Below are 13,002 nucleotides of genomic sequence, written 5' to 3'. Positions count from 1 at the left end.
GAGGTCATAAGTCAAAAGGTACTCCCTATCACTTCAGGAGACAGATGTTACATGCCACACTATAAGAACTGTTTGTTTTCCTCTATGGAGTAAGTAAAAGGGAGCTCCTTGAATGTCCTTTTACCTTTTTTCTGCACAACTAAATCCTAGTCATCATTTTTCAAAAAGCAGCTTGTTTTATGATCTTCATGGAACCTCCTGAGATTACTCAGTCCTTTATCAGGAGAGTAAGAAAAAACAGAGAAATACAAAAATAAGAAAGGGAGACAAAGAAAAGTGACAACATGTTTTAAAGATCATTTTTGTGTATAGTACAGTAAGTGCCCAATATATTTAATAAATTTTTGTCAACTGTATTAATATACTTGAGTTTCAACAGAATACAAGACTAAATTTCTTCCTTCCTTCCTCCCTCCCTTCCTCCTTTCTTTCTTTTCTTTCTTCCCTCTCCTTCTCCCTCTTTCTTCCTTTCTCTCCTTCCCTCCTTCCTTCCCTCCTTTCCTTCCTTCCTTCCTTCTCTTTCCTTCTCCCCTCCCCTCCTGTCCTCTCTTCTTTTCTTTTTTCCTTTTCTTTCTTTTTTTGAGACAGGGTCTTGCTCTGTTGTCAGGCTAGGGTACAGTGGCACAATCATAGCTCCCTGCAGCCTCAAACTCCTGGGCTCAAGTGATCCTCCTGCTTAAACCTCCCAAGCAACTAAGACTATGGGCATGTGCCACCATGCCCAGCTTTTTTTTTTTTTTTTTTTTTTTTTGCTATGTTGCCCAGGCTAGTCTCAACCTCCTGGCCTCAAGTGATCCTCCTGCCTCAGCCACCCAAAGTGCTGGGATTATAGGCATGAGCCACTACACCTAGCCCCAAATTTCTTCAAGATTAGCTATACCAATGCACCCATGAAAGAAAGGAACTAATATTATTAAATGTCAAGCTTTGTATGGGACAGGCCTCTAAATATTTTACTTCATGAATCCTCTTCATTTTATGAGTGAAGAAACAGGCTTAAGGAGAGGTAACATAATGGTAGAATTATAAACTCAAGTCTGTTTGACTCCAAAAACCCTTGTTCTTTCCAGTAAACCATATTGCCACACAGTATATAAGAGTAGTTATCTAGTCAATTTGGGAGGCCGAGGCTTGCGGATCACCTGAGGTCAGGAGTTCAAGACCAGCCTGGCCAATATGGTGAAACACCTTCTCTACCACAAATGCGAAATTTAGCCGGGTGTGGTGGTGCATGCCTGTAATCCCAGCTACTCGGAAGGAAGAAGCAGGAGAATCACCTGAACTCGGGAGGTGGAGGTTGCAGTGAGCTGAGATCGCGCCATTGCACTCCAGCCTGGGCGACAGAGCAAGACTCTGTCTCAAAAAAAAAAAAAAAAAAAAAATTACCTAGTCAAAAAATCAAATTAACTTTTAAGTATGCATTATGTGTATTTGTTTCCTAGGCTGATGTAACAAAGTGCCACAAACTGAATAGTATAAAGCAGAAATGTATTGTCTCACAGTGCTAGAGGACAGTTTTGGAGGCTAGAAGTCCAAAATCAAGGTGTTGGCAAAGCCTTGTGCCCACTGGAGGCTCTAGGGGGAGGCTCCTGGCTTCTGGCTTCTGGTAGCCCTGGGCATTCCTTGGCTTGTGGAAACATAACTCCAGTCTCTGCCTTTATCTGCCATGCGGTCTCCCCAATGTGTCTGTGTGTCTCTGTGTATTCATGCACCTGGTGTTCCAATTCCGTTTTTTTTCTTATAAGGATACCAGTTATAATGGAATAGGGGCCACCCTAATCCAGTATGACCTCTTTTTAACTTGATTACATCTGCAAAGACCCTATTCCCAAAATAAGATAACATTCACAGGTGATTTAGACTTCAATATACCCTTTTAGGGGATACAAATCAACCTCGTACATTTTGTAACAGCACTAAGAACTATTTTTCCCACAGGAAAAAATTTAAAACATAGTCTTTCCTCAAGGAACTTAAAATTTCGTTGAGAAAACAAAGTTCACACACAATAAGCTATTAGTAAAAAATGAACAAAATAAGTTAATGAAGCTCAAACAATAAATGTAAATGGTGTATAAAGAAGGAAAGCATGTCTGGGAGCAGTGGCTCACACCTGTAATCCCAGCACTTTGGGAGGCCCAGGTGGGTGGATCACCTGAGGTTAGGAGTTCGAGACCAGCCTGGCCAATGTGGTAAAACCCCATCTCTACTAAAAATACAAAAAAAAAAAAAAAAAAAATTAGCCAGGCATGGTGGTGGGTGCCTATAATCCCAGCTACTTGGGAGGCTGAGGCTAGAGAATCGCTTGAACCTGGGAGGCAGAGGTTGCAGTAAGCTGAGATCGCGCCATTGCACTCCAGCCTGGGTGACAAGAGCAAAACTCCATCTCAAAAAAAAAAAAAAGAAGGAAAAGCATGTTCCAGGTCAGAAGTCCCACAGGGCTTCATAGTGGACATGGATCAGAAGCTGGATAAAAGACTGGTAGAATAGGCCGGGCGTGGTGGCTCATGCCTGTAATCACAGCACTTTGGGAGGTCAAGGTGGGCGGTTCACAAGGTCAGGAGTTCGAGATCAGCTTGGCCAACATGGTGAAACCCCATCTCTACTAAAAATACAAAAAAATTTAGCCAGGCCTGGTGGTGCATGCCTGTAATCGCAGCTACTCAGGAGGCTGAGGCAGAAGAGTCGCTTAAACCCAGGAGGCGGAGGTTGCAGTGAGCCAAGATTGCGTCACTGTACTGCAGCCTGGGCAACAGAGCAAGACTCCATCTCAAAAAAAAAAAAAAAAAAAAAGGCCAGGCGCGGTGGCTCACGCCTGTAATCCCAACACTTTGGGAGGCCGAGGCGGGTGGATCACAAGGTCAGGAGATCGAGACGGAGACCATCCTGACTAACATGGTGAAACCCCTTCTCTACTCAAAATACAAAAAAATTAGCTGGGCGTGGTGGCAGGTGCCTGTAGTCCCAGCTACTCAGGAGGCTGAGGCAGGAGAATGGTGTGAACCAGGGAGGCGGAGCTTGCAGTGAGCCAAGATCACGCCACTGCACTCTAGCCTGGGCAACAGAGTGAGACTCTGTCTCAATTAAAAAAAAAAAAAAAACAGATTGGTATAATAAATATACAGAAAAGAGGCAAGAAGCTAAGAGTCAAACAGCAGGAACAAAGGCACAGAAACAGGAATTAACATGATACAGAAAGGCAGGTGGGAAGGCAAAAGTAAGCAAAACAATCAGCCTGAAATACAATTTGGGTCAGGAGATAGTGGGAGACAAAGGTAGCTAGAGCCACTCTATGGAAGACCTTAAAGATGAGACAGCAGAATTCTAACCTGACGTAGTCAGTGAGTAATACAGCCACTCTGAAAATAAGGTTTGAGGAAGTTCAGGCTGGCTTCACAGGAGAACTGACTAAAAGAAATGGAGACCAAGGAAAGGGGACTAGTTAGGGATCTACCAAGTTCTCTATTCTGCAGTCAGAATGACGTTTTTTTTAATTCGATCAAGTAACTCCTCTGCATGTTGAAACACTCAATATGATATATTGAAGGAATCAAAGACAACATCAAATTTCTAACCTCAGTCTTAAATAATGGTTGCATGGGCTTCATTTATAGGGACCAAGAAGGTAGGAAAGGTATATCGTTTGGAGGAATTATCAGTTTTGATTGATTTATGAATAATTTGAGGTAGAAATTACAGTTAAAAGTTGGCCAGATTATGGCTGGTGAGGCAAAGGCAGGAATTATCATGTGCAGCATATTAGAACTGTGGAAGGTTGATACTCAAATTACAGAAGAACAGGTAAGCTCTAGGGAGTCAGCTAAGACACCTATGGGAGGAGCCAATTAAGCCTAACTGGAAATGAACCAGGAAACTGAAAACAAACAAACAACAAAAAAAGTCAGACATTCAGGAGCAAAGGGTGAGGCAGGTAGGCTAGGGCTGGGACCACATCTTGGGCAGGAACACAGAGTCCCATCCTGGAAAAAAGGCAAAAAAGAAATAAGGAAGTAGCTGTAGAATAACAATGTAGTAGGCACTGTTTTAAGAATTTTAACCAATTTACTCAAACCTCTCAAGAATAAGCGAGATTACTATTATATTCCAAAATATTCCCCCAAAAAACAATTTTTTGTAATACACTTCTCATCCTCCTTTCTGACACATGACCTTTTCCCCATTCAACTAAAGGCATACGCTGCCTCAAGGAAAATTATGGTTGTTAAAGGAGAAAAAGGTCATTTACTATTCAGCTTCAAACCTCAAAACTGGTGTGTGTGTGTGTGTGTGTGTGTAATAAAATGACAATTTTGAGGACTTTTTCTACATTCTAACAGCTCCTTTTATTTATCAAGAGCTTGACTTGCCCCAGCTGGACCACATAGCTTTAGTATGAGCTACAGTTTGCAAGAATCTAAGTTCAGGAGCCAAGCACAGTAGTGCACACCTGTAGTTTCAGCTACTCAGAAGTCTTAAACAGGAGGACCTTCGCTTGAGCCCAGGAGTTCCTGGCTGTGGTGTGCTATGATCACACCTATGAATAGCTACTGCATTCTAGCCTGGGCAATGTAGTGAGACCCCATCTCTTTAAAAGAAAAAGAGAGAGAGAATAATAATCCAAGTTAAGACACATGCCCTGTACTGAGGAAAGAGAAATAAGGACTTTTCTGATAGAAAGAGGAAATAAAAGGGTGTGTGTGTGTGTGTGTGCGTGTGTGTGTATGTGTGTATGTGTGATGGATCTCCCTTGTTCTAAGATGAACTGTGTTTCCCCCAGATTCACATGTTGAAGTCCCAGCCTCCAGGATCTCAGAATGTAACTGTATTTGGAGACAAGGTCTTTAAAGTGCTTAAGTTACAGTGGGTCTAATCCAATATGACTCGTATCCTTTTAAGAAGAGGAAAAGACACCAAGGATGTGTGCATACAGAGGGACTATTCTGTCACAATAAAGCAGCAAGAAGGTTGCCATCTGCAAGCCAAGGAGAGAAGCCTCAGAGAAAAACAACCCTGCTGGCACCTTGGTCTTAGACTTCCAACCTTCAAAAATGTGAGAAAATAAATTTCTGCTGTTTAAGCCACCTAGTCTGTGGCATTTTGTTATGGCAGGCAGCCCTAGCAAACTAATACACCCCTCCAGGCTGAAACCCTTTAGAGGGAAGTTTAAAAAATCAGAAAAGTTTGAGGGAATCTCAGAGAAGTGGGGGTTGTTTCTCACTTCTTTGGACAAGACAGAAGCAACTTAAAGCTCCCTTAAAGAATTTCTATGTTCAAGGCCGGATGTGGTGGGTCACGCCTGTAATCCCAGCACTTTGGGAGGCCAAGGTAGGCAGATCACTTGAGGTCAGGAGTTAAAGACCAGCCTGGCCAACATGGTGAAACCCCGTCTCTACTAAAAAATCAAAAATTAGCCAGGCGTGGTGGCACGCGCCTGTAGTCTCAGCTACTCAGGAGGATGAGGCAGGAGAATCGCTTCAGCCCGGGGGGTGGAGGCTGCAGTGAGCTGAGACTGCGCCACTGCACTCCAGCCTGGGTGACAGAGTGAGGCTCCATCTCAGGAAAAAAAAAAAGGAATTTATATGTTTAGTAACGCAGGTAACAGACTGGAAGTGACAGAATGGCATAATGATGTTAAAGAAACCAAATATCACCTTTCTGATTCCTCTGGAGAAAGGATTCCTTGATTTCCAAAGATAACCTTATAGTAGCAATGAGCATATCTGCCATGCAGACCTTGGTTTCTTTTTTTTTTTTCTGAGATAGAGAGTCTTACTCTGTTGCCCAGGCTGGAGTGCAGCGGCACGATCTTGGCTCACTGCAACCTCTGCCTCCCAGTTCTCCGCCTCCGCCTCCCAAGTAGCTGGGATTACAGGCATCTCCCACCATGCCCAGTTAATTGTTGTTTTTTTGTGGTGGTGGTGTTTTTTTGTTTTTTTTTTTTGAGATGGAGTCTCGCTGTCCTCCAGGCTGGAGTGCAATGGCGTGATCTCAGCTCACTGCAACCTCTGCCTGCCAGGTTCAAGCAATTCTCCTGCCTCAGCCTCCTGAGTAGCTGGGACTACAGGTGTGCGCCACCATAACTGGCTAATTTTTTGTATTTTTAGTAGAGACGGAGTTTCACCATGCTGGCCAGGCTGGTCTCGAACTCCTGACCTTGTGATCTGCCTGCCCTGGCCTCCCAAAGTGCTGGGATTACAGGCATGAGCCACCGCGTCTGGCCCAAGTTTTGTATTTTTAAGTAGAGACAGGGTTTCACCATGTTAGTCAGGGTGGTCTTGAACTCTTGACCTCAAGAGATCCACTAGCCTCAGCCTCCCAAAGTGTTGGGACTACAGGCATGAGCCACCGTGCCCAGCTGCAGATCTTGGTTTCTAACGCCATTCTCCAGTAAAAGGAACCAGGGCTCCTTGGAGAAATGGCTGACTCTAGGACTGGAGTAGGAAACATATAGAGAGGCCTAGAGCATCTAAAAGTACCAAAAAGTAAGAAAGGGGTATGTCACAATGAAACTGGGTGTAGGGTATGTGGAAATTCTCTGTACTTTCTGGCACTATAAAAGTAAAAAGGGGATACAGGAGTTAATGAAGGAGCTCTCCAATGGCCAGAGCCAGAACAATTTCAGCAACAAAAAAATAAACTAATATTGGATTATAAGCCAAAGTATAAAATAAATATCCATGAATCCATACTGATACAAGTAAATTATTAAGTTAATAAATGAGGGAGAAGAGACAAATATCCTTTGCAGAAGAATTCCATATAGTTTATGTTGATACTCTGCCCTTAAGGAGGAAAAACATAACTACCCACTCATTAAGTGAGGGTGAACATACTTTCTTCCAAAGTGTACAGTATGAAAACAGATTTTTTTTTAAGAGTACCTTATAGTGGAGAAACCTGACAAGCACTATATCACGCCAGGTGATAGAGGTTAACATAAGTAGTGATAAATCATTTTGAAAAACGTACCCATGATATGATGTGTTGAGATTGGTACTTTACTTCTGTGGTCTTTGTCCCAAAACCCACAACCCAAGTCTAATCCTGAGAAAAGACTCAGACAATTCCCAATTGAGGGACATTCTATAAAACACCTCATCAGTAATCCTTAAAATTGTCAAGATTATCAAAAACAAGAAAAGGTCTAAAAAACAAGGAAAGACTGAAAAGAAGCTTCAGGAGACATAATGTCTAAATGTAACGTAGTACTCTGGATGAGACCCTGGAATTAAAAAAGGACAGCAGGAGAAAACTGAAGAAATCTGAATAAAGTATGGACTTTCAAAATAAGATATCAATACTGGTTCATTAATTGTGACAAATGCATCATACTTACGTAAGATGTTAATAATAGGGAAGACTGGGTGTAGGGTATGTAGAAACTCCCTGTACTATCTTTGCCATAATTTTCCAGATCTAAAACTGTTAAGTGGCCAGATATGGTGGCTCACACCTGTAATCCCAGCACTTTAGAAGGCCAAGGCAGGAGGATCACTTGAGGCCAGGAATTGGAGACCAGCCTGGACAAGATAATGAGACCCTCATCTCTACCAAAAAATAAAAAATTAGACCAGCATGGTGGCATGCACCTATAGTCCCACCTACTTGGGAGGCCGAGGTGGGAGGATCGCTTGAGCCCAGGAGTTTGAGGCTGTAGTAAGCTATGATCGCACCACTGCTCTCCAGCCTGGGTGACAGAGCAAGACCCTGTCTCAAAACAAACAAACAATAACAACAATAAAAAACCCTGAAAAACTGTTAAGTTTAAAAGACAGAGACCAAGACTACCCTTTCTACTAAGCAGCTCAGAGAGTCCTCATTAACCCCAAGAACAGACATTCACAAGCAGCCCAAGAAAGTTGTTATAGCCAGCTCAAAATACAGAAGTGGCACACCAAGTGCTGTGGCACACACCTAGAATCCTAGCACTTTGTGAGCCCAAGGCAAGAAGATCACTTGGAGCCAGGAGTTTGAGAGCAGCCTGGGCAACACAGTGACACCCTATCTCTACAAAACTAAAAAAAGAAAAAACTTTTAAAAATATACAGAACTAGCCAGGCGTGGTGGCTCACGCCTGTAATCTCAGCACTTTGGGAGGCCAAGGCCGGTGGATCACGAGGTCAGGAGATCGAGACCATCCTGGCTAACACGGTGAAACCCCGTCTCTACTGAATATACAAAAAATTAGCCGGGCATGGAGGTGGGCGCCTGTAGTCCCAGCTACTCAGGAGGCTGAAGCAGAGAATGGCGTGAACCCAGGAGGTGGAGCTTGCAGTGAGCCGAGATCACGCCACTGCACTCCAGCCTGGTTGACAGAGCGAGACTCCGTCTTAAAAAAAAATATATATATATATATATATATGTATACACATATACACACACAGAACTGACATTCAATAAGAGATACAGTCTTGTGAGCCAGCTGCATAAAATATTAGCCAAACACTCGAAAGTAGTTAAGATACCCAGGGCAATATTTCCCAAACTAGTGGGCTTTGCTATATTATTCTGTACCATAATAAGTAGGCCATGAAAATAGTAACCTGTGATCAAATAAACTAAACAAGACTGAGTTAAACAAAACTGAATAGGCTTCTTTATTAATGAATTTCTCAGAGCTTTTATATTCTAGCAGGCATTATGAATTCCAAGAGGAGGATACACTAACATTTCCCTCCAAAAGAGGTTTTCTTTTTTTTCTCCTCACCACCTAAGAAATATTACAAGAAGAGTATTCTGTTTAACACTACTTTGGGGAATACTGCTCTTAGGGGAGAGCAAATGCTCAAGAATAGAGTCCCTTATTAGGTGATTGGAAAGAAAAAATAAATCCAGCAAAGAATATAGTGAAGATAAGACTGGAGAGTCCAGTATTACAGAAGCAAGAAAGGAAATAGTTTCCAAATAGCTAGAGACAATCAACAGGATCAAACTACTGGGAGGTCAAATACAGAAAGAATAAAAATATTCTTTGGTTTTGACTAGGAAGACTGCCATTTGTGACCTTCAAGAGAATAGTTTCAGAAAAGGGGAGGAAAGAAAGATGGCAGACATTTTAAGATTAGGATGGTTATGAAAAAATAGGTAGATGGAACATTTGTAGACCATCAATAATTTGACTTTAGCAATGAAAGTGAAAAAACAAATGGGTTGGTTGGGAGAAAGGAATACATAGATTTTTTTTTCTTTACTGAGAACAGGGGACACCCACATACTGTTGAAGGTAAAAAGTGAAACAAACTGAAAGAGACTGACAGTTCAGTAGAGCTGGGCAAGGTGGTGCACACCTGCAGTCCCAGCTACTCAGAGGCTGAAGCAGGAGGATCACTTGAGCTCAGGGGTTCAATGCTATAGTGCATCATGCCTGTGAACAGCTACTGCACTCCAGCCTGGGCAACACAGTGAGACCCTGTCTCTTAAAAAAAAAAAAAAAAAAAAAAAAAAAGAGGCCGGGCATGGTGGCTCACACCTGTAATCCCAGCACTTTGGGAGGCTGAGGCAGGCAGATCACCTGAGGTTGGGAGTTCAAGACCAGCCTGACCAACATGGAGAAACCCCTTCTCTACTAAAAATACAAAATTAGCCAGGCGTGGTGGCGCATGCCTGTAATCCCAGCTACTCAGGAGGCTGAGGCAAGAGAATCGCTTGAACCCGGGAGGCGGAGGTTGCAGTGAGCTGAGATCACGCCATTGCACTCCTGCCTGGGCAACAGAACAAAACTCCGTCTCAAAAAAAAAAAAAAAAACGAACAAAAAAAAGTCCAATGGATGAAAGAATGGAATCAAGAGTATTAATTACAACAAGAGACTCTCCTTTGAGACCAGAGAGAAGAATGTGAATTGTAATGCTTAACCATTCCAAGTAGGAAGACTACTTTAATACTCCAAACTTTCATGGATTTCTACCTACTCTGCCCAAGAGTTTTTCAGTCTTTAGAGTCAAGCATGCAGCGCACATATAAATTTACTGATTCCTTGACCCTATCAGAGCACGTCTATGTTATGGTGAAGAGGAGGGGGTTATAGGGAAGCACTTAGCTGAGGGCCTTAATCTTCATGAAATAAGAAAGCAAAGTAGAGGCTGTCAACAGGAAAGTTAGAAGCTCACAGAGAGTTTAATTTATAATGACTTACCCTTAAATGATTTTGATATGCAAAGTAAAACTTGTAATTATAATGGGTATTTACGCACAAAAATGTGAAGATTACCAAAGAAGTGTATAGAAAGGCATCTACTATCCTGCCCAGAAATTTTCATAACTCTACTATACCTACAGAAGTTGCTAAGTCATAAACTATTAATATAGTTACCAATGAGCTAATGAAAACAAGAATTATTTAGTAGCAAGTATGATTACAGTTCAATTTTAAACTTTTCATATTTAAAACTTTGTATAGTTTTCCATCTGCATAAAACACCAACCCTAATAGCAACTTAGCTATACAAAATTTCATTCTATTTTCTTTCAATGAAGACACTGACATGACATTCCATTGCTTAAAATTTATTTTCAGATTCTAATCTTTTGGCTAATTTCATTAACAATTCAAATTGAGTAGATAATGATGGATCAACTATGTCCAAGACACAAGTGTGTCTCACATATAGCTTGAGGGCCCATCTATCATAACATTTTGATCACAAAAAGGCAGTCACAGCTGACTATTTATTCAATACATCACCCTATAGAGATTTTAAAAGTCACACAGCTTAAAAAATATATGGTGACTACCATAATTAGAGGAGTCAGAGGCGGCTTCGTTCTTTAAATAACGAAATTAATATTGATCAGTGTGCACGGAATAAAAATGAGACAATAACCACACCAAACCTGGCAGTCGCCAGATTTGTGTGTCTTTGAAGGCAAGGGGGCCACATAGGCCAGATGATTACTACCGCCAGCTCACTAGCTGAGCTTAGAGAATAGGCAGCATCTGCACACAGTCCACTCTTGAGAACCAGAATTTACAGTCATTTTTGTCTGGCAGGGACCAGAGAACGTGGCACTGATAAACCGGGAAAAGTCTGACAGAAACAGGGTTGTTGGGGGTGAAAGGAGCCTTCAGGACTGCAATACTGGAAGGGATAAGACAACAGCTAGCGGATTAACATCCCGCCCCAGACCCCGGAGAGAAAAGAAACCATAGGGGTTGAAGAGAAAGGGGTCGTCCTTTCTCTTACCTACCTTGTCATCCTCGCATCTCTTCCCGAGGCCCTCTCTGGCCTGCAGCCGGCTGCTGAGGCGGCCGTAGTCGGCCTCCTTCTGGTCGATCTGTTTCTTGTGCGTGTCCACCAACAGCAAGAGGTCCGAATTGCGCTTTTCCAGCCGCCCGCGGGCCACTTCGGTGCGCTGGACCTGGCCCTGCAGCTCGGCCACCTCCTCCTGAAGCAGGACGTGGCGGGAGGAGATGCTCCAGTAGTTGAAGGCGAGGACGACGATCACCACCAGCAGCACCACCAGCACTAGAGAGGGCAGGCGGCCAGCCCGCCGGTTGGCCCCGAAACCCACCATGGGGCCAAATCGGGCTGTACCCTAGCGGCCTCGCCGCAGACACCTGCAGGCAGAAGCCCAGGCCTTGGCTGGAGTTGCCCGGGGGACACGGCCCCAGGGCCGGCCAAGGGAGGAGGCGGGCTTATCGGTCGGCGGCGAGCCGGAGAAGGGGGCGGGGCCGCAAGCCGCAGGTCCCTCCCCGCCCCCCTCCTCAAATCAGGCCAAAACGCGTTCCGGAGGCTTTGAACCCGACCCTGCACCTGCCCAAGGGAACCGAGAAAACCTAGCTGCCAGCGTCCCCAGAACCCAACACCTCACTGTTGGGAGGCGAGGAAAAAAACCGGAAGGGGGCGGATTTACCCTGGCCCCACCCACTGGCTGGGGCCGGGTAGTCTAGGGGACCATTTCCGAGTTTCCGTCTACACCCCTCTTGTCGCGAGAACGTTGCTTTCTCTCGTCTCCTTTTCTCTCTGTCTCCCAGTTCTCTCTCGCTCGCTCGCTCGCTCGGTCGCTCTCACTCTCACTCTCACTCTCTCTCTCTCTCCCCGCCCAGAGTTTTCTGTGTCGTGCAGGGTGTTGTGTTAATTTTGGCGGTCTCAGATTTCTCAGGTACCTGGGTCGGAGTCCTTTCTGTTGTTACCTACTGGATTCCCTTGATTCAAGGCCTAGGGAGTTCCTGCCCTACACTGGCCCTCGCGAAAATGTTTTTGTCTTTGAGGACGTCTGGGGCTCCGATCGCGGAATAGAAAAAAATAGTAGATGAGCTGCAGCCAAAAAGGGGCGACTAGAAAGGTTTTGTACTTGCTTCTGTAGAAGGGGAATTTCTCTTTTGTGCTAATGATGTGGAAAGAAAAAACAAAAAGACCATAAGATAGCGATGCCCTAAACATAATGGAGAAAAGCGGGAGAAACCAAGCTTTAGAACTGAAAGGGGTGGTGCCAGTCTTGTTTCCAAGGTTACTGCTTTCACGAACCGAAAGAATTTCAGAATGTGGCGAGCTCCAGTTTTTAAGCGCACTGCTGCTTTTGCCTCAGCTGGACTTCCAAACAGAAAGTCCAGAAGCTGCCCTCGATGAATCGTAACTAATGCACTGTTACTGACAGCGAACATATTTTGGGTTAGAAATAATAGCTCTACCAAATTGTTTTGCGCGCCTAGTCTCATATTATCTTCTCAACAACGCAGTTTTACAGATGAAGAATCCAAGACACATATATGTTTGGGAACTTTCTCTTGTTTGGTTTTAAATAGGCTTGAATCCAGATCGTTGGACTCTAAACACCATTGCTGTCTGCATATAGCATGCTGTTTGTATGTTAAGTGTGAATTTCAGTACTGCAAAAAAAAAAAAAAAAACCCGCCTCTTTTGTTTTTTCTGCATAATTCTTTTGTCCGTGCATAGAAAAATAAAAAGGTACTGGCTCTAACCTCTTTAAGGAGAGGATGGGGTTGCCTTATTTTTTAGACCTCAGGTTGAAGAACTTCCATGAGTATAAAACCTCAAGAACGG

The 13,002-nt window shown here is 43.6% G+C and overlaps 1 protein-coding gene across 2 annotated transcripts in view; it reads right to left on the bottom strand.

Moving 5' to 3' along the window:
• Positions 1 to 12,748, bottom strand: part of GOLM2 (golgi membrane protein 2) — a 115,943-nt gene extending 103,195 nt beyond the window's left edge. For both annotated transcript variants that reach the window (XM_054452247.2, XM_054452248.2), the window contains exon 1: positions 11,186 to 12,748. In XM_054452247.2, coding sequence (XP_054308222.1) covers positions 11,186 to 11,512 — 327 coding nt within the window. In that variant the 5' untranslated portion in view covers positions 11,513 to 12,748. The remainder of the gene's footprint in view (positions 1 to 11,185) is intronic.
• Positions 12,749 to 13,002: the final 254 nt, after the last annotated feature.

This window comes from Pongo pygmaeus, chromosome 16 (assembly GCF_028885625.2).
Source record: "Pongo pygmaeus isolate AG05252 chromosome 16, NHGRI_mPonPyg2-v2.0_pri, whole genome shotgun sequence".
NCBI lineage: Eukaryota > Metazoa > Chordata > Mammalia > Primates > Hominidae > Pongo > Pongo pygmaeus.
The sequence above is the reverse complement of the archived record's forward strand: the minus strand, read 5'-3'. Positions and strand labels throughout refer to the sequence as shown.